We start from the raw sequence: 27,753 nt of genomic DNA, 5'->3' as shown, positions 1-27,753 counted from the left end.
GTTTGTGAAGAGTCAAAGATAGATGCTTTCCAACTTCAGGGCAGGGTAATATACCATTAGCAGATAGAAAATCAGGAAAGGGACTTATAAGGCAAATGATTTGTGTTATAAAATATATAACTTTTGAAAAAGAGGGGTAAAACCTAAAATGTTTGATGGGATGTTAGTGATTATGAAAACCTAATATGGTGGTCAGGACTGGGGATATATATTTAAAAGTTACCTATGTGGAGGTAAATGTTATGTATAATGAATAATAATGATGTAGGCCGGGGTCTGCACACTTTTTCTTAAAGGACCAGATAATAAATATTTTAGTTTTGCTAAGAAGCAAAAATCAGAGGTAAGCATGTAAAAATTCATTTTAGCTCACATACCATAAAAAAAACAGGCAGCAGGACCAGATTTGTCTGAAAGGCTGTAGTTTGCCAGTTCTTGACATGAGCTTCTTAAATATATTAACTTTTGATTATAGACATCCTTCGTATGTTGAAATTTGGAGATATTCCACCAGTTGTTTCATCAATCTAGAAAGGTTCAGAAGTTTCATGTTACCTTTCTGGATAGGATCATACTCTGTGAGTGAAATGTTTAAAAACTAAAGTTTGCTCTTGGTTAAGTATGTTAACATAGCTGCAAATACAGAAATCATACTCTACTTGTTAAAGACATCAAAATTGGAGTTGGTAATTTAGTAATGAATTTGAGAAGCTTCATAGTCAAGGAAACTTAGCTCTGTAATCTCCAATTTTCTGTGTTAGATTTTGATACTCATAGAAATCTGGAAATGGTATACTTGTTCTTAGATTATTCTTTGTGTCACAGAAAATTTTACAAAATGTAAGTAATTTTGACTCATACCCAGTGAAGGAACATCTTTTATTTGCTAGGCCAGGGCTGTATTCTCTTCCTTCTCCAGGATATTTTGGCCCTGTTGCCTATCATTTACTGAAAATTGGAAGCTGATTTTATTTTTTCACTTCTTCTAACTTCTCAGAACTGAGATTAGTGCTGCTTTTTATTAACTGTATGTGAATCTCTTGGGTTCATTTGCCTATATAAAGGAGGGACTCACTAACTAGTCTAGATATTAATAAAATATCATAAAGAAAAAATAATGTCTTACCAATTATCGCTTCCTTTCAAAAACATAAAATTTGTAAATTTTTGGTTTCTTAAAAAGTCAGTGCACAAAGGGTAATCTTTTTTTTGCTTTTTAGGACCACACATGTGGAGATTCCCAGGCTAGGGGTCCAATTGGAGCTACAGCTGCTGACTTACGCCACAGCCACAGCAACACTAGATCCGAGCTGTATCTGTGACCTACACCACAGCTCACGGCAACACTGGATCCTTAACCCACTGAATGAGGCCAGGGATTGAAGCCTGGTTTCTAGTCAGGTTCATGTCTACTGTGCCACAGCGGGAACTCCCACAAAGGGTAATCTTTAAGGGAATTCTTAACCACCAGAATGATTGATGTGGTTAGAAAGAATATTCAAGATTTATTTTCAACATTGATAAGTAATATTTTAGTTTTTGGTAATGTAAGATGATTAATGTTTTGTGAGTTGTTCAATATAACCAAATTAACCAAAGTTCAGTGTGTATAACTAAAAGTAATTTCTCTGAGGTTTTTTTAACTCCTTTATCATGCTTTTTTGTTCCTTATCTAAATAGGGTCTTGAATTGAAATTTATTTTGTATTCACAGTCTTACTAAAAGATTTCAGTAAAGATTTGTCAGTGCTGCTTTTTGTAAATTTGAATCTCTCTCCATTGTGAAGTGCTTTTTGTAAAAGGAAGGGAAAAAGTTAACTTTTAAATCATGGTAATAGTGAAAATTTATTTATAGACAGTATGTTACCAGTTGTCAATATGTAATTAGAAGATTGTTTTGATTAGGACAGATGAATAATAAATCTTATTTATTCCATATAGTGTTTAATTTGTGATTACCAAATAAATTACTTAAATTTTATTTAGAAACATGTCTGTAATATAAAGAACCTATGTCTAACCACCGTGGAATTAGTTACTTTAATAAAGAAAATAATAAATTGTTATATAACTTGCCGTATGCTGCATTCATTTGAAAAAGTTATCTATGTATTTTTAAAATATATTAAAAATTGAATTGGCATGTGATACAGCATGTAGAGTATTAATAGAACATTCTTTACCATGATGCCTGATTAACTCCAGGGGATAAATGTACATGTCATGACAGTTTATTTCTGTTCTAAATTTGCAGTTCAGAATGCAGTGATGGAGAATGGTCTGCTTCTTTGCCTCATCGATTTTCTGGTACAGAAAAAGATCAGTCCTCTAGTGATGAAAGCTGGGAGACTCTGCCAGGAAAAGATGAAAATGAACCTGAACTACAAAGTGATAGCAGTGGTCCTGAAGAAGAAAACCAAGAACTATCTCTTCAGGAAGGGTATGTCCGCAGTAAGATTTGTTATTTTTACGTTTATTGCACAAGAGTGTTACACACTACGTTTATATGTTGGATGTGGTATTAATTGCATTTATAAGCCCTGTGTAGGACAAGTAGATCCTACTGATTTATTGGTTATGCTTTTGGTGTGTTGTATTGTCTTAGAAGTGTGTTTGTTATAGTGTCTTATATTGAGATATAGTGTGTTTCCACTTTGCTTTATTAAAGAAAACTTGGGCATTTAAAAGTTAATTTTGGTTGAGTTAGGTATGAGTTATAAGTTAGGTATAATCATAACTGCCATTTCTATTTAGTGGAGATAATGGCAAGGGAGAAGGGATACCCTCAGAGGGAAATTAGTGATTTATTCATGGAAATGGGAGCAGTTGCAAAAGTTGAAGTTTCAGTATTTCTGTCTAATTACATTGGATGACATCTTCAGAAATTAGTGGTTGATGATAAAGTATCTCTGTCTTTTCTAGCTTTAATGGGAATACTCTAGTGCAAGGGTTATCAAAGGGCCAGGTAGTGAATATTTTTGACTTTGTCTTTGTGTGTCATTTGGAGCTACTAAGTTCTGTCGTAGTGTAAAAGTAGCCATGGACAATAAGTAAATAAATGGGTGCAGTTCTCTTCCAACAGAATTTTATTTATTAAAAACAAGTGGCAGGCTGGAAATAACCTGTTGGCCATAGTTTCAACCCTTTCTCCACTAGTATTTCCCTGGTAAGAATGATTTCTAGTTTTTAGGTTTATTTCAATACATAGCACTTGACACTATGTATATATATATATAGTTTTGTTTTTCTTTTTAGAGCGCAGGTGGAGCATATGGAAAATTCCAGACTAGGGGTCAAATCAGAGCTGTAGCACAGCCTACACCATACTTCATGGCAGTACTGGATCCTTAACCCACTGAGTGAGGCCAGGGATTGAAACTGCATCCTCACAAATGCTAGTTGGGTTCATAGGCTGCCAAGCCACAATGGGAACTCCCACTACACACAGTTTTTTAAATCACACCAAGGAAATATTCCCCTGTTTGTATTTTATAGGTTTCTAGCAAGAATGTTTGTTGAATTTTATTAAAGGCTTGTTAGCACCAATGGAAATGACATAACAATTTTTTGCTTTTGGCCTTATGATCATGAGGAATTATTCTGTTACTAGATTTCCTAATATTCACCTACCCTTAGTTGTTATAATAAACTCAAAATAATGCCATTTGAAGCAACATGGATGGAACTAGAGACTCTCATGCTAGGTAAAGTAAGTCAGAAAGAGAAAGACAAATACTGTATGATATCATTTATATCTGGAATCTAATATATGAACCTATTTACAGAAAAAAAAAAAACAAACTTATGGACATGGAGAATAGACTTGCACTTGTCAAGGGGGATGGAGTGAAATGGACTGGAAGTTTGGGGTTAGTAGATGCAAACTATTGCATTTGGAGTAGACAAGCAATGAGATCCTGCTGTATAGCACAGGGAACTATATCTAGTCACTTGGGATGGAACATGATGGAGGATAATGTGAGAAAAAGAATGTATATATATATTTATATATGTATGACTGGGTCACTTTGCTGTATAGCAGAAATTGAGAGAACATTGTAAATCAACTATAATAAAACCTTTAAAAAAATAATAATAAAAAACTTGATCATGTATGCCAGAGGCCAACTCCGGCGGCCAGGGAGTGTACACTTTTTCCCGATTGGAGAGGGACATGGCGTCGGTGAATGTACATACGGACACAGCCTCTTTGTCCCTTCTTTCAGGGCGCTGGACTGCTCAAACTTTATTGGCAACAGTGGTTGATTATATAGACAGTTTTTCACTACAGATTACATTACAGTGTTAAAAGTACATTGGTTAACTATTACATGGTATAGCAGCTATGCATCTGTTTTAAGATCTCTATCTTAACTAAACTTAGTACTTTGAAGAGGCCATAGACACAAGAATTTGACATTTACAAACCTTGTTTGTAGACTGGTGCTTATCTTCAAAGCATTATGGCAGGGAGATAGTGTAAGTAGATATAAACCGACTTAACTAAACTAGCTATCACTTAAAAGCTTTTAAAATCAAGGACAAAACTCATAGCTAGGTTTTTTGGGTAATATATGTCTAACGTTTATGAACCTCATTAAGATCCTAACTCTAAAATTTACTATATAACCAGTTAATAGATAGACACTATGTTTTAACTAAGTTGGATTTAAATAGGGGAAAAGTCCTTCAGGATGAAATTTTTATTATGTTATTGTTGTAACTTTGCTAAGTCACAAATCACAGGAAAATAAGAATGGAAAATAAGAATAATAAGTAAATAATCAGGAAAGACTGAGGAAAACTGAATAACAAATAAAACAGCAGGAAAGACTAGGCCACCCGAGAAATAGTCCATGCTCTCCAGCGCAAACATGGAAATTGTTTTCCCAGGAAAGCCCCAATTCTTCACCATCAACATCAGAGTGAGAGCTGTGTAACCTAAGGCCTATCCTCGGCTTGTACCATGCTGGCAGGCTTTCATCCTGACCAGAAGCCCACCTTCGGCTTGTACCGTTCAGGTGAGCTCCCTTCCTTGGTTAGGAACCTGCCTTCAGGTTTTTTTTGCTATCAGGCAAGGCCCTTTTTTTTTGAGTCCCTGTATCTTCTCAGGTCCCCGCCCATGTAGTCATGGTTTATTGCTTTAATGAGCTGCTAGATTGTGTTTGCTAATATTTTGCATAGGACTTTCATATTGAGACCTAAGTGTGAATTGTCTCTAGTAGTGTCTAGCTGTATTTTGGCTTTATTTTGGTTTTTTGTCTTGATAAGTTTGATACTTGCTTTTCCAAAAGATAATGAACTTTTTTTTTTTTGTATCCTTTGGTGTTTAAATAGCTATTTATTCCTTCAAAGGGTGTTTATATTTGCTTGTGAAGCCTTCTAGGCTTGGTGTTTTGTTGTATTACTTCAATAATTAAGGGGTTTTTTCCTATGATAAATGGTTAGTTTTAGCTTAGTCTCTCATGGGATCTAATTTGGTAAATATGTTTTCTTAGGAAAAAAACTATTTCAACTTGGAGTACCATTAAAATTTTTACTTTTCAAAAGGTATAAATTTATAGCTTGTGATTAGTTTCTATAAGAAAATCCGAGAATAAAACATCTTAGGAAATCTGTAAAGAAAGAAATTTACAGATGTAATTGTTTTTGACAGTGGTTAAGCGGAGGAGGCATTTTTTTTTCTCTTCGTAATTTTATATTTGATCACCTTTAATTACTATTACTAGTGCTATTACTAGTACTAGTACTATGTACTATTACTACATTTTTCATATGTAATTTGTGGTAGTAACTATTCATGCACCAGATATTTATTGAGCATATAGAATGTGCCAAGCATTGTACTGGATCCTGGGATTATATCAATGAATAAGACAAGTAAAAATCCCCCATGATGTTTACATTATGGCTAGAGAGGCAGATAATTAATAAGAAACAAATATGGTAAATTACAAACTGTGATAATTACGTGAAAGGAATAAAACACTAATGTGATAAAGTAACTGATAGGGGCTTACATTAATTAGAATGGTCAAGGAGGACTTCCCCTCTTAAGAATTGACTTTTGAGCTAAGATCTAAAAGATGAGAATGAATAGTGGAGAGGAAGTTTCTAGGCAAAAGGTAAGACCAGAACAGAGATACTGAAGAGGAAAGGGCTTGGCATGTATGAAGGTAGTTGGGCTGAAGCAGATGAGTGAAAGGAAGAGTAATATAAGATGAGGTGGGCAGGAACCAGACTATGCAGGGCATACAGTATTTGGAATTTATTCAGACACCAGTGAGATTTTAAGTGAAGAATTAACTGATTTGACACACATTTTTTAAAAATCACTCTTACTACTTTATGGAGATTGAATTGGAAAGGGACTAAAGTAAAAAAGAGGATGGAGAGTAGGTTAGACTGTGAAGGAACCGTAGTGAGAATTTTAAAAAGTAAACAGCTTTGAGAATATTTTTGAGTTATAAATATTAGGATGGATTGGATGTGAGAGAAGGGAGAAATCAGTCGATTGTGACTGGGTGTTTTTGGTTTGAGCATTCGGTATATGTTAATGTCATTGACCAAGGTGAAGAAGTCTGGAAAGAGGACTGTGAAGTAGGAACACCTTTTGGAAGTTTTAAGTGTCCATTAGACGTGCACTGTGGATGGCAGGAGGCAATTGCATATTTAACTTACATGCTTTGAAGGTCACCAGTTACTTGCATTGATACCTCAAAGTAATAAAACTGATAAACTGTTAAATAGTAAAAGTCAAATGGTGAGGGGGACAAAACTAAAACATTGCACAGCAGTAGTATTTAAGTTGACAAGGGGAAGATCAGAGTTGAAATGTGTTGCTTCAGAGATAGCTGAAAGTTAATTTTCGACATAAGTTAAATTCGTATGGTAAAATTTTAAGGATAATCACTATAAGAATAAATAAATGTGTATTGCAAACCTGTAGAAGAATAAAAAAAGAATTTAAGATATGGAAAAATAATTTAAAGTCAATCCAAATAACAAGAAAGGAAGGAAAAAAGAAAAGATAAAAAGGGAGGAAAAATAAAAATGAAAATAGAAGGATATAAGAACAAGTCCTGTAATAAATATAAATTGCTTAATCTTTGCTTGTGAAAGGCAAAGCTTGAAATCAGTTGGATTTTTTTTTAAGTTAAATGCTGTTTGCAAAAGACACACTTAAAGCATTAGTATACAGAAAAATTGAAAGTGAAAAGACAGAAAATCCTATTTCAGGGGAATACTAACTAAAAGAAATGGACCAATTATCTTAATATTAACAAAGTAGACTTAAAGACAGAAAAGCATTATTGGGGAGAGTAAGGTATGGATGTAATGATAAATCCAATTTACCAGTAAAAGTAGCTATTTTAAGAATGCACCTAATAAAATAGACTCAAAATATATAAATTGAAATTTGACCAAACTGGAGAATATTGATGGATTTTTTTGGTCATATTAGAAGATTTTAAAATACCTTTCTCAGTTGCTAATTCTTGGATATAAAAATTACAGATTTGAACAGCTCATTTAAACATGGTTTAATGAACACTTCATCCTGTGGAATATAAACACACAAAAACTGAACATACACTAGACTACAAAGCACAGATTAACACATTTCAAAGAATCTATATCCCACAGACTGTATTCTCTGACCTCAATGCAATTAAATTAAGAATAAATAATGAAGACGTTTTAATATATAAATATATATTTTATGTTTTTTCTTTTTCTGTCTTTTCAGGGCTGTACCCTTGGCATACGGAGGTCCCAGGCTAGGGGTCAAATCAGAGCTGCAGCTGCTGGCCTACACCACAGCCACAGCAACACAAGATCCAAGCTGCATCTGCAGCCTACGCCATAGCTTATGGCAAGGCTGAATCTTTAACCCACTGAGCAAGGCCGGGATCAAACCTGCGTCCTCATGGATGCTAGTCAGATTCGTTTCCACTGAGCCATGACAGGAACTCCTATTTTATGTATTTAAAACTCCCCTTGCATTTTAAATTATCCATCCTTCTGGAAGACCAGTTAAGACAAAGAAGAAATCATACTAGTACTTTAAAATGCTAACAACTCAATGATAAAACACTGCCCGTCAAAATCTGTGGGATTACAATGAAATTGGTATTTAAAGGGAAACCTTTATAAATGCTTATGTTAAGACAGAACAAATGCTGAAAATGGAGCAGCTGTGCATTTAATTTAAAAAACAGAAAAGGAATATTAAATAAAATGAGATAAGAATTAAAATTAGCAAAGAAAAGTACTAAAATCAGTGAATTGGAAAACAGTTACAGTAGAGAGAATCAAATCAGAATCTGATAACTTTGAAAAGGTTAAGAAAAAGAGAACATTCCATTTGATAGTGAACCAAAAAAGGACAACACAAATAAATAATAATGAAATATAAAAGTGGATACAGCTGCAAACACAATAAAGATTTGATAGACTAAAAGGAATCCTGTGAACTTTGCACTTCTACATTTGAAAACCTAGAAGTTAATAAATTCCTAGGAAGAAATAGGGAACCTAAATAATACAGTAAGTATTACAGATATGTATTCAGTGATTTAAAATCTTCTCTTGGAGAAAACAACTGATCCAGATGTTTTTAGAGCTGAATTCTCTTAAGTTAATCTTTCACAGACCAAATCACACCACTCTTTAAGAAAACAGAAAAAGAGCTATTTCTCCAGGTCATTCTAATAAGGCCAGTATAACCCTAATACCAAGAGTATATGAAGAAAATTTTAAGCCTCTTTTGTTCATTAAAATACACATCAAAATTTTAAACAATTATTGAAAATCTGAATTTGTGTGTTTTTTTGACAGATAAAACTCAGTTACCAATATGAGTTTATTCCAGATAGGCAAAAGTAGTTTGATGTAGAATACTTGTAAATGTCATTCAAAATACAGGAGAAAATTCATATGATAGATTCTATATATTCTATAGTAAGGCTTACCACCTGTTCATGATAAAAATTCAGAAACTAATACAGAGCAGATTTTCCTTGCCCTCATTAAAAAAACCATCTAAAAAATTAGAAATAATTTTCAGTAAGGAAGCATTAAAAAAAAAAAATCTCCCTTAAAATCAGGAGCAAGACAGGTGTTCAGTAGCACCATTTCTGTAGCCATTGTGGGGGAAGTCTTGGCATGGCAGGATGGAAGAATAATAAAAGACAAAAAAATTGTAAGAAAAGAAACACTGAAAAGGAAAGATAGAAACAAGGAAAATATATTTATAGACTGTAAAGTCTTAATGTGCAGAATGTATGAAGAACTTCTAGAAATCAGTAAGAAAAACTGATAGGCTAATTGCAAAATCATCAAAACATTGAGCAGACAGTTCACTGAAGAGGAAATATTAGTGATGAATAAAAATATCAAAAGATGCTTAGATATTAGTAATTAGGGGAGTGTAAATTAAGATAACAAGGAGGTATCTTTTTTTTTTTTTAACCTACCCGTTGCATTAGCAAATATTAAGAAATTTGACAGTGTCAGGTGTTTTGGAGAATATTAATAAATTCTTTCACACTACCTGTTGAGGTAGATATTACGCAAGTACTAATTAATAGAAGAAAAACTGTTGGTGAGTATTACACAGCAATGGGAATGAATGAGCCACAGTTACTTGCAAAAACATGGATGAATCTTAAAGATAGGGTACTGAGTGAGAACAACCATTCCTGGAAAAATGTATATGATATCTATTTCATAAAGCTTAAAAACAAGCAGTAGTAAATATCTTGTTTAAGTATACAAGAATAGTGAAAACACCTTTCAAAAAGCAATGGAATAACGATAGCATCAACAAAATAATACTTTTCTCTGGAGGATCAGGCCAGGGGGATAGGAAAATTGTAGAACACATGATATATGCTAATCAATGGTAATTTGTAGTTCCTGGCTTGAGTGGTAGGTTTATGAATGTTCAATATAATATGCTTTATAACTTAACTAGATTGTATATATTTTGTCTTTGAAAAAATAGGGGGGGGGTTACAAAATAAAGGGAACTGAAAGTGGATATAGTCACCATGCCTGATTCTCTACAAAAGGGAAGTGACCACAGGTGGATTTGAGGCCAAGAAAAGTGTTGTCCTAACCCCTAAAAAACTGGAAGCATGAATGTTTGCTTATAGAATGTTGAAGAAGAGAGTAACTGATAACTATGATAACTGATAGGACAGAATGAAGCTCTTGAGAAGATGAGAAGGGTTTGGATCAGAACTCAGGGAGAGGGGTGTGTAGGGGCAGAGACTCTTCCATTGTAACAAGTGGGAAGATAACAGGTAGATGTTTCTCCAGTGACTTGAGTATTCTCGTTGTTACTAGATGTTGAGAGATGGAGAGGATAAGAAGTTAAAAAAAAAAAAAAAGGTGGAAAATGGGCTTTCAGAGAGCTGGACAATACTGAGTGTACAGTAATTGCTGGACAGTAGTGTATTTTTGAGATGTCTTTTGGAATTTCAAGTTAAGCATCATCACACTTGTGTATTTTTTTCTGTAGGCTTTTACAGCTGTATTGACTTTACAAACATTTTATGTAAATACTCAATTTTTAGTGAAAATTTAATAATTTTTTTCCACTAATCAACACTAAATTTACTAGAATAAAAAAACAATTCTTCAGCTTACATGCTGGAATTCCATCTTTCCAACTGCATGATATGGAACAGGGTACTATTGATTTTGTAAACTGTAATTCCTATTTGTTTTTCAACTCTTGATTCAAATTTCATTTACTTTCCTTCATACTTTACCTCTTCAAGATAGGGATTTGAAATGTTAAGCATATGCTATACAATTAGAATTATTAAAAATGAGTTTATGGAGTTCCCATTGTGGCTTAGCAGTTAAAAAACCTGACTAGTATCCCTGAGGATGCAGGTTCGATCCCTTCCTCACTCAGTGGGTTAAGGATCTGGCATTGCCGTGAGCTGTGGTATAGGTCACAGGCGTGGCTTGGATCTGGTGTTGCTGTGGCTGTGGTGTAGGCTGGCAGGCTACAGCTTTGATTCAACCCCTAGCCTGGCAACTTCCACATGCTGCAGGTGTGGTCCTAAAAGGCCCCCCCACCCCCCCAAAAAAGAATTTATACCTAAAGCTTAGCAACTACGTAAATGTATGTGTGTCTTAAGTTATAAAATGAAAACCAGTTAAATACCATTTAACTAAGAATGTTAATCTCCAGTTTACAGGGCTCCCCCATGGTCATAAATTTGACTGCGTTTTCAGAGGCATTTTTTGTCCATTTTGTCCCACAGTGCCAGGAATGCTTATTCCCAAGTCTGGCGAAGATTTTGTTGACAGGCCACTCAATATGCTCTTACTGGAGTAGGCCTTATTAACAGTAGCCACAGGTCTCTGAACCACCTGTCTTACTAGGCTGTTATGGTCCAAGAAATTATTCCCTTATTGTGTTTTCTCATATCTAGAGTTATACTATTATGATCACTGATCTCATATGGAACTGTATATCATTTTATCAGAGACTTAGTTACACAATTGGCAATGTCAGAAATAGTAATTTTGTAAAAACAGTTAATGAAAATAGATTTAAATACCATTTAACAGAGTTCCCATCATGGCTCAGTGGTTAACGAATCCGACGAGGAACCATGAGGTTGTGGGTTCGATCCCTGGCCTTGCTCAGTGGGTTGAGGATCTGGCGTTGCCATGAGGTGTGGTGTAGGCCACAGATGCGGCTTGGATCCCGCATTGCTGTGGCTCTGGCATTGGGTGCCAGCTATAGCTGCGATTAGACCTCTAGCCTGGGAACCTCCATATGCCATGGGAGCGGCTCTAGAAAAGGCAAAAAGACAAAAAGACAAAAAAAAAAAAAAAAATTTAACTAGGAATGCTCTCCAAAATTTTATAAAATAAATTTCTTGTAATAAATAGCTGTATTATTTTACAAAAGCATCAGCCCTTTAAAATATTGGTGTTAACCTGAAGATTTAATATTCTGTGCTGTTAATAATGGATACTTGAATTGCTGATTTATTAAGAAAGCAGCTCAGATTTGTAAAATCAGAGTAGTTAGTGTTTTCAGGGATTTAATTTGATTTGTCTGCCTTTCATTTTCTTTATGTCTTAGGAAATTCTATGATGCATGATTATATAATAGCATATTTTAAAATTTTAATGAAAATTTCTTTAAAATATTCAGTATTAGTTTATTAATATGTCTTGGTAAATTTAATATTGTTTTTCCAGTAATATTATTAAATTTAGTGTCTGTTATTGAGGAATAGAGATCTTTAATCATGAAGCATAGACCATATAGAGAGTAACAGTCTCTTTATCTGAGGCTTTGAAGTAACAGCGTAGCCTATAATCAAGAAAATATGATGCTGGTGGTATTGCAAGATTTTCCATTGGAAGTAGACTGCGGGGATAGATGATGGGGCATTTTTGGCTTCCTGTTACAGCAGCAGCATTCATTTCCTCCAAACTGTGCTGAAATTGCTCAAAAGGAAAGGGCAGATAGGCAATTTTCCTTCCCAGGTGAAATACCTATGACATTGGTAGTAGTGGTAGTAGGGCTTCCACATTTTCCATCTACTAGATATTTTTTTTTAGAATTGACCCTTTGGAGACTTGATTAGATAATATGACATTTTAAGCCTCATAAATTACTGTTTAATGATGTAATGGCATTTTGTCAATTTTTGAATTACCAAAATGAAGAAAGGGCATTGACACTGTAAATTTTTGTGAATGTATTACATATGGTGTGTGTGAGTGGTATGTGCATATGTGTACATGTGTAGGGAGAAAGAAGATACTACAGAAAGATTTTCAAAGCTTTTTAAGCATTTAAATTTAAACATTATATACTTACATTCCCATGGGAATATTTGTTTCTCCTGTTAGCTACACAAAAATGAAAGATATTTTTCATCCTATTATGAATCTTTTTTTTTAAGATTAAGATTACTTTTGTCAAAAGTAATCTCTGGCCAAGCACAGTGCCGCTCTTGTAGCCTGACAAATTTGGGGTTAAATGGTAAATAAACTTTATGTAACATATTGAAAGCATATGCCATGTAGCCTTATTTTTTTGTTTCTGTTATAGTGAGTCATGAAAGACAGAATCAAATGTTTAAACAAAATATGTAGCCAAGAATTGTTTATAATGATGTTATAAACTGTTTAGCTTCAGCATGATTTATTTTAGTTTTCTTCTTTTTTGAATTAAAGAACTGATAAATTAATTTTATTTCATATACTACAGCATTTTCACTGGTATATTTGTTTTATATTAAGTATCTGAAGTAACAGTTATTTTGATAGCTGTATAATAGAAAAAAAAAGTACTTCTTGTAGGCATATATTAGAATTACAAACATTTCCAAGGACTGTTCCAGACTTAATGTCTAAATTACTTGACTTTTAAAAGATTATTTTTCAAGGTTTTATTACTACATTTGCAGCACATAGAGAGCACCTATTATGTGTCGAGAACTTGCTACAGGGAATGAGGCTACAGTGATTAGAGACAACATTGTATATGCCCTTCCCAGTTTCCCAGTCTAGGAGGAGACAAAATGAGTCACCACAAGGGTTACTGCACAGCACAAGTTCTGGTTATGCTGTTTCATCAGTCCCTGCCCTGGTCCTGCCCACAACAGCAAAGAATTGAAACTGCAGGCACGTTACAGCATGTTTATTAAAGTGAAAGTACATTCTCAGAGAGCGCGGACACCCTGTGAGTAGGAACTGGCCCTGCTTTACAGTTGGATTTCCCTTATATCCCCATACTACATACCTGAGTGGGGACATGATTTCTTCCACCCCAGGCCCACTGATTATTGTTGCCCTAGCCCACTGTGTATGTATGAGGGCGTTGATTGGTCTGCAGGTAGGGCATTTTGATTCCCTAATTGGGCTTAGGCAGGATGCCTTATTTGCGTGAGGTACAGGTTATGGGGGGAAGTTCCCCAGAGAGTCCCCTGATGTTGTGCCTGCCATGTTCTTATTGCCCCTGTAGAGGTTGGGTGAAGAGTGGGGCAACATTCCTTTCCTAGTAGGGAGTAGGAAGGGGTAAGCCAGTAGCTCAAGGTGGGGGAAGGGGCACTACAGTGAGATCTGTGGGGTGGTGATAAGGGTCTGGTAATTCTTGTCTTGTCCAGAGGCTTTGAGTTCAGTCCTCTTGAAGGGGACTTGAAACCTAACACTCTCATAAAGGTGTGAAGAGGGATCTGCTGCTAAGAAACTTCTATTTTTATTTTGTTTTTTAAAGCCATTTGGGGCTTAATTTTTCAATGGACCTAATTTTTATGCACAAAAGGAAAACATCCAGTATCTTTACATATTAGACATTTAAAATGTAACAAAATAAGCACATTTTCTTATGTTACTTACTCTGATTTTACTAGACTCTTATAAACCTGTTATTCTAAAGTGTAGTTTAGGATATGAAATTAGAGAAACATTGATGAGTTTAGCTATATAAAGAGGTAGTGTTTCTATGTATTTAAAATGTGTTGATTCTTTTTTTTTTTTTTTTTTTTTTTTTTGTCTTTTTGCCATTACTTGGGCCGCTCCTGCGGCATACGGAGGTTCCCAGGCTAGGGGTCGAATCGGAGCTGTAGCTGCCAGCCTACGCCAGAGCCACAGCAACGCAGGATCCAAGCCGAGTCTGCAGCCTATACCACAGTTCACAGCAATGCTGCCGTTAACCCACTGAGCAAGGGCAGGGATCGAACCTGCAACCTCATGGTTCCTAGTTGGATTCGTTAACCACTGCACCATGACGGGAACTCATTTTTTTTTTTTTTGTAAAATGTGTTGATTCTTATTTTGGGCATTGTCTATATCTCTTTCATAAACATTTTTACTCCTGAAGTTAAATGTACATTATTAGAATGAATAGAGCTGTTCAAGTTGAAAGTTGTAAATTGTTATATAACATTATTTCTCATCTTAAAATCCAAACTAACATTAAATTTCACCAAGACTATGCTCTAATTTTATCCTGCTTCTGATATACTAACAAATATTTTTTATTAAATAAAATGAGTAAGAAAATCCCGTGGAGTAATGTAGTTTTCTATTATAGTTTTCTTAATATAAATTCAAAAAGTACCTTTTATTCAGTCATTGCAGCCTTGAAATACCTTTTTGATCTTATATATTATAATTTAAGATTTTTCTCTTTAGTGTTTGTTTTCCAGTTTTTGGTGTTTTGTCTTTTGCATGAGTGTTTAATATGTATGTTGTGAAATTTAACAGTTTGTTTACCTATGGCCTTAAGGTTTTGCATCATGCGACACTGGGATATTTGTAAAATTTTCTCTCATGATTTTTTAGTACTTTTGTTTTAGTGGTTTTGGGAGGTGCACATGCATTTTTTTTTGAAAAGTAGACTTAGGATTTATTTAAGTGTAAATAAGGATAGAGATTTAACCTCCTTCCCTCCCTCCAGGTGGATACCCAGTTGTCCCAACATCATTTATTACGTGATCCTTTTCCCTATAGTTTTGAAATGCTTCTTGCATCTCTTTCTTGTTTTCTTTATCTGTGCCATTAATTTCTCTGTCCCTGATTCTGTAAGCTTATTTTCTAGTGACAGTATGACTAACAATAAGGCAAATAAGAAAATGATAATTAGAAATAAGTTTTGTAATGAAAATAAGCTGAGTAATTATGGTAGCCAGTGACTAGTGAGTTATTTGAAATGGGTGGTCAAGACAGGCTTCCCTGAAAGAAGTGACATTTAGTCTGACCTGAAAACCAAGGAGGGAGTGGCTATGCAAAAGTCTAGTGAAAGTAACTTCAGGTAGAGGAAATAGCCCCAAAGTGGAAAGATCTCCATGTGCTCCAAGAGTAGAAGGAATAGTAGGAGTAAATGGAGGGGAGAGTGAGGAGGAACATAGGAACATTTGGAGAAGAGGTCCGAAGAAAGCATGTATCATGTAGATTTGTAGGCCAGATTGAGCAACTTGGGATTTTATTTCAGTTGTGAAGGGAAACTACTCAAGATCAGGGCTTAAAAATTCAAATTTGAGTTCCAGTTGTGGCTCAGCAGAAGCAAACCCGACTAGTATCCAAGAGGACACAAGTTTGATCCCTGGGCTCACTCAGTGGGTTAACAATTTGGCACTGCCATGAGCTGTGGTGTAAGTCACAGACATAGCTCATATCTGGCATTGCCATAGCTGTGGTGTAGGCCAGCAGCTGCAGTTCCAATTAGACCCCTAGCCTGGGAACTTCTATATGCCATGGGTGTAGTCCTAAAATAAAAAAATAAATAAATTCTAATTGTCTAGGATGAGTTTTTCTTATTTTTCTCCTTAAAAGGAGAAAATACAGAAACATAAATAAGTGTATCAAATAAATAGATTCTCATGTAATTAGGAGCTATTTCTATATACATATGACCCTGTAACAAATTTGCTTCCCTTTTAAATAATTTTACATTTAAAGAAACGTTTTTTAGAATCATATAAGTACCAAGAATTTAGAACTCAAAGGATGAAGAATCTATTTGCACTAAAAATAACTCTTTAAGGGAAGTTCTTACAATGTTTTAAAATATTATTTTTCTTTCCATTAAATATTTGTATTAGAGAACAGACATCCTTGGAAGAGGGAGAAATTCCTTGGTTACAGTACAATGAGGTCAATGAAAGCAGCAGTGATGAAGGAAATGAGCCTGCCAATGAATTTGCACAGCCAGAAGCTTTCATGTTGGATGGTAACAATAACCTTGAGGATGACTCCAGTGTGAGTGAAGACTTAGATGTGGACTGGAGGTATGTAGCACAGTGTTACCCATGCTTACTTGATCATTGTGTAGACTCTGTTCATGATTCTAAATGAAGAAACAATCTCTGATAGCTGAGAAGTATTCCAATTTTCCCATCTGTTAGTCTTCCTTTCCTTCACAGTTCATTTCAGGTGTCACTTCCTACATGAACTTCTTACTTACTTTAGTCAATGAGTTCTTCCTTCTTTGACTGTTAGCTTGCTTGACCTAGTTAGCTTGCTCACCTAGTTTATACACTTATGTTTGAGGTTTCAGACTTTAAAATTTAGTTTTCTATGCTAAATGCAGCACTTACTCTGATCCATTAAAAAAAAAGTTGAGTATTACTTAAAGACTTTCAAAACGTGATTGAATGAGAAGAGTCGTAAGACTATAGTTTTCCTTCTCTTTATGGAAAATATAATTGTACCTTCCCAGAGATGTTGGATGTATTAAATTTACTTTACTCTGACAAAGAATAGTGATCTTCCAATAAAAGTGACATAAGTTAAGTAGATTATAGAATTGTTATAGTTTGTGATATAATGATCAAGATTTAACTCTTCTGGTTTATAACGTAGATAAACCAAGTGTGCAGTATAACTTTTTGAAAGCCGTTGATTATTAAAATGTAAAGAGAATGTTCCAACTGATTCCTTTTTGTTAACTTTTTCTGGAAAAAAATATGGCTTATTACTATCCTTGTTTCCATCTCTGCATAGACATATTTTTAAGAATTTGTCTTATTTTCCCAGTTAAAATTCAATTACAAAAAAAAATTCCATTACAGAAAATTTGCAAAAATAAAGGTAAGAAAAACTCATTCATATCCCCTGATAAATCTGCAGGTTTCTAGAACTTAGGTTTTTAAGGCCTCCTTTGTGTCTTCAGTTTTTCTGAGTGTGGAGAGCTACTTCTTTGTACTTCTCCAAATTGTTCTAGACACAAAAACTCAACATCTCCATGAAATCCTCCTTACATAGAGTTCCTGCTGTGGCTCAGCAGATTAAGAACCCCAACATAGTGTCTCTGAGGATGCGGTTTTGATCCCTGGTGCAGTGGGTTAAGGATCCAGTATTGCTACGAGATGCAGTGTAGGTCGCAAATTACAGCTCAGATCCTGCATAGCTGTGGTTCTGGTGTAGCCCAGCAGCTGCTTTCCTAGTCAGCCCCTAGTCCAGGAACTTCCATATGCTTCACGTGCAGCAGCATGAAGGAAAAAACAAAATCCTCCTTACTATTTCCTATTCTTCCTCCCCAGGGGAAGAAAAAACAGTATGTTCAGAGCAGACTTTTACTGACCGTATTGTAGAAGTAAAAGGGGTTTCACCACAGCCACACAAGCAATTAGTAATTCCATCCTAAACATTCTCACTCTCTAAAACCTATTTTCTTTCTTCCCAAACATTACAGAAACTCAGCCAGTCTTAGTCTTGATCTTGACACCCCCCTTCTTTTCTTCCCTTTCTTATGTCTGCCCATTACCTTCTTACTGAACCCCTGTTACTTCTGATGTTTTCCCTGATGACATTGTGCAGTCATTCCTCACAGTGCTCAGCAGATGACACAGTTGTCTGTTTAGCATCATCTGTGCATTTTGGGAGGCAATTATGGTTTCATATGAGGAATTTTGTTCTTTTGCACATTTTCAAAATTTTATAAATATAATTATTATAGCTCCATTATATAGATGATCCATCCTACTATCACACTAAAATTTAATTGACTATTTTGTCATTGAAATAATACAGTTAACTTCCCATCCCCCAAAATTTGATCTGTACTTCAAGTTATTTCTTTAGGTCAGATTAATAAGAGATAACATTATTGAGACACATGATATTTTTAAAGATTTTGACATATATTTCTAAATAACTTTCAAAAGTTTCACATAAAAATTTGAAAGAAAAATTGAGGTCTTTATTGAATAAATTTTAAGTTAAATTTAAAAACTTTTATTTTAGGAGTTCCCATCGTGGCTCAGCTGATAACAAACCTGACTAGTATCCATGAGGATGTGGTTTCGATCCCTGGTCTTGCTCAGTGGGTTAAGGATCTGGCGTTGCCATGAGCTGTTGTGTAGGTTCCAGACGTGACTCAGATCTGGCATTGCTGTGGCTGTGGTGTAGGCTGGCAACTGCAGCTCTGATTCAACCCCTAGCCTGGGAACTTCCATACGCTGTGGACGTGGCCCTAAAAAGACAAAAAAAAAAAAAAAAACCCTTTATTTTAGGTTTTAATACATTGATAATCTTTCTGGATATGGCTCTTTTATTAATATTTTTGAGACATTGTTGATTGTCCATAAATTTGGGAAGCTTCAAAATAGTTTTTCATTAATATGGAAAACAATTTAGCATTGATTTTAAGACAGAATATTCTGAATTTTGTCTACATATGGCAACACCTCATTCTTTGCTTATGTGGTCCTCTATTCACTTTATGTAGTGGTAGCTAAATGTTGATAAGGTAAAAATATGGTTTGATTTTCACATTAAAATAGCATGTCATTTTGACAACTAAAAGAAAAAGCCATGGCAAAAAGCAGAAATTCTCTAACACAAATTTTGACACATTTAAAAAAAATACTGCCACTGGTAGAAAAAAAATTAAAGTTTTTTTTGTTATTTATTTTAACTTAAAAGAAAATGGAAAAAGTCCGCTAGCAAAAGTTTATTTTGATTAAGTTGCAGAAATGTTGTAAAATAGCCAGAGAATATTTCATAGATTCAAGTAAAGGAGTTGATGAAAAAACATGGGTTTTTGGATTTAGACCCATCCCAGGTGCATCATTTCTTTGAAAACAACTTTTCTATTGGTTAGAAGTTGGGGTTATAACAATTAACCTAATAAGACTGAGAAATTAAGTCTTTGTGGATATAACCATGGTTTAATAATAGAATTTTTTAACTCTTTGGAAATTATTTCAGTCTTACAGAAAAGTGGCAAAAATAGTACAAGAAATTCTCATATATCTTTCAATCAGATCCCCTAAATGTTAACATTTACCACATTCCTGTTAGCATTCCTTCTTTCCTTTTTTAATATTTTTGATATTTTTTCTGATGCATTTATGATTAGTAAACTGCAGCCATGATGCTTCTTTACTCATAAATAGCCTCGAATGAATTTCATAAAAATAGAGATTGTTTTATATAACACAAAAAATTGTCAAAATCAAGAAATTAACACTGATACAGTACTGTTATCTAATCTAGACCTGTTCAAATGTCTATAATTGTCTCATTAATGTCATTAGAGAAATTTTTCTCTGGGCCAATCCAAGAACACTCATTGCACTTAGTTAACCTGTTTCTTTTAGTTTCTTTTAATCTGGAACATTCCCTCAGTCTTTTTTGTCCTTCATAACTTTGACATTTTTTAAAAGTACAGGCTGTTTATTTCATAGAAAGTCCCTTAGGTTGGTTTTGTCCGATGTCATACTTAGATTTGAGTTAACACATTTTTAGCAGAAACACTATAACAGCAATGTTTTATTTTTCTCAGTTCATCTCAGAAAGCACACGGTGTCTAATGGTGCCATTACAGATGATATTCTTATCACTTGGTAAAGGTATTTTCTTTCAGATTTCATCACTGTATGGTTGCCATTTTTTTACCTTTGTTATTAATAAACATTCAGTGGGCAGATAACCATTTTCCTCTCACAGTTCCATCCACCAGTTTTGGTGTCCTTGGTGATTAATGTCTGAAACAATAATTACCATGGTGTTCACCAAATGAATGATACTAGAGTTTTTAATATTAGCTGATTATTCTGCAGTTACCACATTACAACCAGATATCATGCTTTGGGTGTCTAGATTTGTTTAGCCTAGAAAAGAGAAGAATTATTGGGGGATAGTTGACTCTAATCATTTGAAGGCATTTTCTGCAAAGGGAAAGTGGGCATGGTTTGTGTTGCTTCAATAGGCAGAACTAGAGCACGTCACATAAGCTTTGAACTTTTAATAGGGTTCTTATATACTGTACATACCTGCTTAGAAAGCAGGAAAGCAGTGTATTTTCCACATGGAGGAAATGGTTCTACTGTTTCTTGAATGCCTTCTCTGGTGCCATCTTTGGGCAAGGCACCTGTGTGTCTGCTCATTTAATTTGTTGTATAGATAAAGAAACAGACTAACAGTTAAACTTTTCACATTGTTAACTATGAGTTAAATTCCTGTTTGACTGGCTCCTAGGTTCTTCCTCTTTACCCACACATCTCCCTGCTAGATGAAGGAGTTCTGGTGTCGCAAGGGAGGTTGGATTCAGTAATGTTAGTTTTCATTCTAATTCTAAAATCCGATTGTTTGAAAATGTCTTTTCCTTTGTACCATGTAATGTCTGCTGATTTCTAGATATTACTATGCCTTAATATATTATTCATAAAAATACTTCTGTATCTCTTGGCGATAGATTTGTAATCTTAATGGTGGCACAGAGGTTGATATCAAAACTATTTTAAGCTAGCATGTATAATTGTAGGTGTTTCTGGCTATGGTATACAGTTTCTGATAGGACTATGGAAGTTAGCAGAAGTCTTTAGACAAAATAAGCTCAGTTTTGGAGAACTTGGATTTGAGGTGGAAGGAATTCATGAAGTAAAGTGCCTCACAGAAAACTAAAAATGTAGATCAAGAACTCAGAAGGTAATTTAGAATTAGGTAGGCATTTACGAATTATCTGCAGAAAGGATAATTGAAGGGACGGACTTGAATGTAATTGCCAGGAGAACAAGATTTAGAAAAAAGGTGACTGAGGATGCACTTAAACGGTTTCCCGATTTCGAAATACTCAGTATTTCCAAGACTAGAGGGAAAAGGAGTAACGGTGTATATGTAGGAATGGAGGAAGGAGATGAGGACCAGATTTAGACATTACGTGTTCCTTCAAGGGGCTTACAGCCCTTGAGAAAAAAAAAAAAATTGTAGTAAAAATGAGCAGTAGGAGCTAAATCTTTTTCAACCTGAAAATAAGGGAGGAGGCTTACGTTCTTAGAAGAACGGAAGGATGATTAATGAGAAAAACTTGAGGAAAGTAAAATATTTTTTAGCCCCAAGTAATTAAGTAATTCAAGGTAAGAGAAGAAAAAGAGTCTTTGACCAATGATAGAATTAAATGCAATAATTCTTTTCTTTTTTTATGATGTTCTCACTTATATTTAAATTGGAAACTGAAATAAAGAGGAAAGACATGAGAAAGAATTAGGAAAGTACTACCTTTATCCTAGCCATAAACAGTTCCCAGAGCTAGAACTAGAAATGTAGAGAGTTTTCTTACAAACTTTGTGCAGCAAATGTGGCAGCCTATTAGGAGTGGGACCAGTGTCTTAATTCTTTATGCTTTGCATTTAACCTGTCTCTTGGGTTTTTCCTGTCCCTCACCCCATAAGATTTATATTAAAATAGTCTAGGTTCTCTGCTTGTAGTATGTTTATTAGCTTGTTAGTTTGCTAGTATAATTAATTATGTCTTCACTATAAAGTTTTCCCAAATCAAGGTTGTATTTTTTTTCCAGCCTGTTTGACGGCTTTGCAGATGGACTAGGAGTTGCTGAAGCTATTTCTTATGTGGATCCTCAGTTCCTGACTTACATGGCACTAGAAGAACGCTTAGCACAGGCTATGGAGGTATGTTAGTGACTCTGGTACCCATATATAAGTTGGTGGGATGCAAAGTGTTAAAAATCAAAGGTTTTTTTAACTGTTTTTAAGAAAAGGTGAATAACTTTCTTATCAATTTAATAACATTTACTGAGTAGTGATTCAGCATGTATATAAATTACTTGACATCCTATAAATTCGCCTAAACTTAAAATATTTTCCAGGAGTTCCCGTTGTGGCTCACTGGTAAACAAATTCAACTAGGAACCATGAGGTTTTGGGTTCGATTCCTGGCCTCGCTCAGTGGGTTAAGGATCTGGCATTGCTGTGAGCTGTGGTGTAGGTTGCAGACGCGACTTGGATCCCATGTTGCTGTGGCTGTGGTGTAAGCCAGTGGCTACAGCTCCGATTAGACCCCTAGCCTGGGAACCTCCATATGCCGCGGGTGTGGCCCTAAAAAGACAAAACGACAAAAAAAAAAAAAAAAAAAAAAACCTTCCAGCTCTTACTATAGAATATAAAGTGTTTATTTTACTTATATTTATAAAATACATTTTGAATTATACAGGTCTGTGAAATTGAATATTTTATACACACACGTGTACAAGTATATTAGTTAAATGAAATTAAAGCTCCAAAGATACACTACAAATGACTTTTCGTTTTTGGTTCGTATGGCTTCTAAATCTCTCTTGATGCATTTAGAAAACTTACCCCCCCCCATTCCCACACACATACACGGTAAATAAATGTGGCACATTCGGTGCCTGTTTGTCTTGCTTTCTTTGCTTTATTTGACCAAGACACAAAAACTTGTTCATAATTGTATTTGCCTATGGTCAAAATCCCAAGCGTTTCGCATTTGGTAACTTCCAGTGCACTGGTGGATTTTGTTATAAGAAATCTTTATTTATATAAATCACTATTTCTAGTGATTTCCAAAGTCAAGCAATGATAAAACTGTGAGTGAATCAAAAGTGAGAAAACAAAAGTGAGAGAACTTTCAGGAACACTATAATAGCACATTGATTTGGCATTTTATGAGTTTAGAAAGTCCAGTTTAGATTCATAAATTAGGTGATAAGTAAATTGAGGGGGACATACCTATATATCTACACATACACACGCATGCACATGTACACACAACAAGTTAGCTCTGCTTTGTAATCTTCCATGGAAATGATTGCTCTCAGTTTTGCATTATAGCGTACATTTTCCACAAAATGACCGTAGCAGAAGTACTATGTATCATGGTATTCATTTTGAAATGTACAGAAATATCTAATCATTACATAGTGTAAGAGGAGCTAATATAGTATTGTAGATCAATTATACTTCAAAAACGAACTCAGGAAAAGTGATCATATTTGTGTTTGCTGGAGGTGGGATTGAGGTGAAGGGAGAATTGGATGCAAGCAATTAGGGAGTTCCCATCGTGGCTCAGCGGAAATAAATCTGTTTAGCATCCATGAGGACGCAGGTTCAATGCCTGCCCTCGTTCAGTGGGTTAAGGGTCTGGCGTTGCCGGGTGCTATGGTGTGGGTCGCAGACATGGCTCAGATCCTGCATTTGCTGTGGCTGTGTCATAGGCTGGCAGCTGTAGCTCCAATTGGACCCCCAGCCTGGGAACCTCCACGTGCCACAAGTGCAGCCCTAAACAGACAAAAAAAAGAAAGCAATCAAAAGGCATAGACTTCCAGTAATAAGATAAATAAGTACTGGGGATATAACTTATATAACATGATAAAATAAAATTTATACTGATGTGTTTTATATATAAAAATTGTTAAGTGAATAACTCCCAAGGATTCTCATCACAAGGAAATAATTTTTTTCTACTTCTTTTTTGTACCTATATTGAAATGATGGGTGCTCACTAAACTTTTTGGGGTAATCATTTCATGATATAAATTATGCCACATACCTTAAACTTACACAGTGCTGTATGTCAGTTACATTTCATTGACAGAAGTGGGTGAAAAAGAAATACTTTGTAGTAGAAGAAAAGTTAGAACATCATGAGATAGGATAATGCATTAGGATTTTTCTCAGTTCATATAATTTGTCTTGCCAGATTCTGACACATGAAACAAGTGGCACACCATGATAACCTGCATCAGAAGTAGAAAATATAAAGATTAAGGATCACTAACTTCCTTGAGTTATATAAATTTTAACTGACCACATGGAATACATCAATATTAGAGTCTGGTTTCAAGTTTTATTATCTGTTACTAATGGGAAATGTAAAAGAAGAGCCAGAGAGATTGGTCATGAAAAGTTGTGCTAAGTAAGGGAGCTAGAAGAGTGGACAAAAACCAGAAGCGAGAAAGAGCATAGTATGTCAGGGAACTTGGAGTCCCCACATTGTTGGCTTCTGCCCTCAGGGAACCCAGTGGTTCTTACCCATCTGTCCTTCTCTTTCAGATTAATGATGTTAAGTGTCTCCCCTCCCCACAGCATAACAGCTTTCTCAGATTTAGTGCTTAGCTTTATTTTATTTGTATTTGATTGAGACCTATTTCATTCCTAGAGAATCACTATAGTTCTTCCTATCACTCTAGAAATCTTTATTTTTTTCTAGGTCTAGCATGCACTTAATCATTTTGAAAAATGAATCGGAAAATAAGTTATAATTTAGGATTTTTCCTTTTAAATTTAACACTAACATTCTTGGGAGTTCCCATCCTGGCACAGTGGAAACAAATCCAACTAGGAACCATGACTTTACAAGTTCGATCCCTGGCCTCACTCAGTGGGTTAAGGATCTGGTGTTGCTGTGAGCTGTTTTGTAGGTCATAGACACGGCTCGGTTCTGGTGTTGCTGTGGCTGTGGCATAGGCTGGCAGCTGTAGCTCCGATTAGACCCCTAGTCTGGGAACCTCCATGTTCCATGGGTGTGGCTCTAAAAAGCAAATAATAATAATAATAGTAATTTAACACTAACATTCTTTACATGAAGCAAACACAGTAAGACAAACTGAGTGCTTTGAAGTGTTTTTTCCTCAAGCAGTCCAATCTCTGTTTGGCAATAGTTGTTTTCATTTCTATTATTTTTCCAATACCAGGCTGATCTTTCTTTTCAGGTAGTGGATATTAGTGAATACATTGACAGCAAACATTTGCCTCAGATTTGAGTGGGAACAGGACAAAATATTTAAGAGCTTTAACTGTTTTAAAACAGTGATATTAAAACTTTTTACTTACTCCCGAAGAAATTTAGAAGAAAAAAAAAGTACTCCTTTGCATATCTTTACATTGACATCTACATTTTTTTGGCATTCTTAAGAAATATTATTTACTCTTTGTAATAAGTAATAAGTAGTATTATTTACCTCTTTGCAGTAGAAATATGTTCAGGAATTTAAATGTAATGAAATTGATTTAAATTGAGTTAAAATTGTTTGTAGGGTCTTTTCATCAAAAACAAACTTATAAATTTTGATAAGTAATTATTTGAATATAATTTAAAGCTTTACTGGAAATGCATCTCTTGATGAAATAGAGGGTTTTTCCCTTCCCTAATTACATTATGAGTGCATTTGATTCATTCCTCTAATGAGATACAGTTCAGCCTCAAGTTTATTTCTGGTTTTCACCTTTATGAATGTAAGCTTGAAAAATCTTATTCAAAATAAGTAAATTGGTAGGAATGGAAGGAGTTTGTCATAGCATTGTCATTGAATTCTTCTGAGATATTTGCCAAAAATCACAAAAACTTAACAAATTATTTAGAGCCTCCTTCAGTTTGGTGGGGTGTTTTTTTGTTGTTGTTGTTTGTTTGTTTTGAAAGTAGAGAATTGGAAACCATCTGCAAAGAATTGTTATTCAGTCGTTATAGTTCATTTTGACCCCAGTATTTCAGATTGCCCTGTTTGAATGGGTGAGAAGTAGGCTTTTATTTATAAAAGTGGAAAAAGGTTAGCGTAAAAAGGAATGTGGAAACGGAGAGCCAGCATGATACTTTGACAGAAGGGGAGTTCTCAGGCAAATTTCTTTGAGGAAAGATTACATAAGAAAGTTAATTGAAATTGAGACTCTTAAGACTCTCCATGCCCCTGACCCCTGGGAAACTGTTAACATATTTACAGAGTACCTCATATACACTAGGCTGTAGGCCTTAGGAAGGTAGTGCATAAAATAAGCTCCTGGACTTTTGGGTTAGACTGATTCTTTTAGGCTCTGTGACTTTGGATAATTTACTTAACCTCCTTTAAGGTTCAGGTCCTCATCTATAGAATGGGAATAACAAAATTTACCTCAAGGGTTATTGTGAGATTGCATTAAAGCACTCAGCAGAAAACCTGGTGCCATGGTAAGCCTTCAGTAAATGGCTGTATTCAAAGATACATTCAAATTAGCAGTCAACCAAGTGTTAATCAGGTAGCAAGTTTGGATTCAGTGGTCATTCAAAATCATTATTAAGGGAGTTCCCATCATGGGGCTCAGTGGTTAACAAATCTGCATAGCATCCATGAGGACACAGGTTCAGTCCCTGGCCTTGCTCAGTGGGTTAAGGATCCGGTGTTGCTGTAAGCTGTGGTGTAGGATGGCAGTTGTAGTTCCGATTTGACGCCTAGCCTGGGAACCTCCATATGCTGCAGGTATGGCTCTAAAAAGCAAAAAAAAAAAAAAAAAAATCATTATTAAGTCATTTGTTTTAAGTCTTCAGTCCTTAGAAACTCAATTCTGTTTTATTCTTTAGAAACTAAATTTTGTACTGACAAAGGCTTATGCTAGGTCTGTGTTTAAACCTAAATGTATTCCATTTGGGCTCTTTAGGCCATTTAGTTGTCTTTCTGACACTTGGACTCACATTTGAATATATTGCACTAAGCCAAAAAAAAAAAAAAAAAAGATTAAAAAAAAGGGAGTTCCCATCGTGGCGCAGTGGTTAACGAATCCGACTAGGAACCATGAGATTGCGGGTTCGGTCCCTGCCCTTGCTCAGTGGATTAAGGATCCGGCGTTGCCGTGAGCTGTGGTGTAGGCTGCAGACGCGGCTTGGATCCTGTGTTGCTGTGGCTCTGGCATAGGCCGGCAGCTACAGCGCCGATTAGACCCCTAACCTGGGAACCTCCATATGCCGTGGGAGCGGCCCAAGCAAAAAAAAAAAAAAAAAAAGATGAATATATTGCACTAAGGTATGGACACATTTTTATAGATTTTCAGAGCAGTGGCTATAAAATGGTCTCTCTTGCTCTTGTTGCTTGGACCTGTTGCCAGATCAACCTTAAATATATGTTAATACCAAGGCAATAAATTATTTTTACGTATATTGAAATTTCAGGTTTTCAGTAGTACTGCAAATATGCAGATAATCATAAGAAAGGAAAAATGAACCTATTGACCCAAACATGTATTAAAGTATAGTT

The 27,753-nt window shown here is 35.1% G+C and overlaps 1 protein-coding gene across 1 annotated transcript in view; it reads left to right on the top strand.

Annotated features, from left to right (window-relative positions):
- The window catches only part of PJA2 (praja ring finger ubiquitin ligase 2), a 73,977-nt gene that overhangs the window by 33,450 nt on the left and 12,774 nt on the right, over window positions 1–27,753 (top strand). Inside the window, exons 5-7 of the mRNA XM_003123822.6 lie at window positions 2,254–2,439; window positions 16,595–16,780; window positions 22,294–22,405. Of these exons, the coding sequence (XP_003123870.4) occupies window positions 2,254–2,439; window positions 16,595–16,780; window positions 22,294–22,405 (484 nt within the window). The remainder of the gene's footprint in view (window positions 1–2,253; window positions 2,440–16,594; window positions 16,781–22,293; window positions 22,406–27,753) is intronic.

This window comes from Sus scrofa, chromosome 2 (genome assembly GCF_054392235.1).
Source record: "Sus scrofa isolate SSC_HxYL_T2T_F1_AM1 chromosome 2, Sscrofa_HxYL_maternal_Yorkshire_Landrace_v2.0, whole genome shotgun sequence".
NCBI classification, from domain to species: domain Eukaryota; kingdom Metazoa; phylum Chordata; class Mammalia; order Artiodactyla; family Suidae; genus Sus; species Sus scrofa.
The sequence above is the reverse complement of the archived record's forward strand: the minus strand, read 5'-3'. Positions and strand labels throughout refer to the sequence as shown.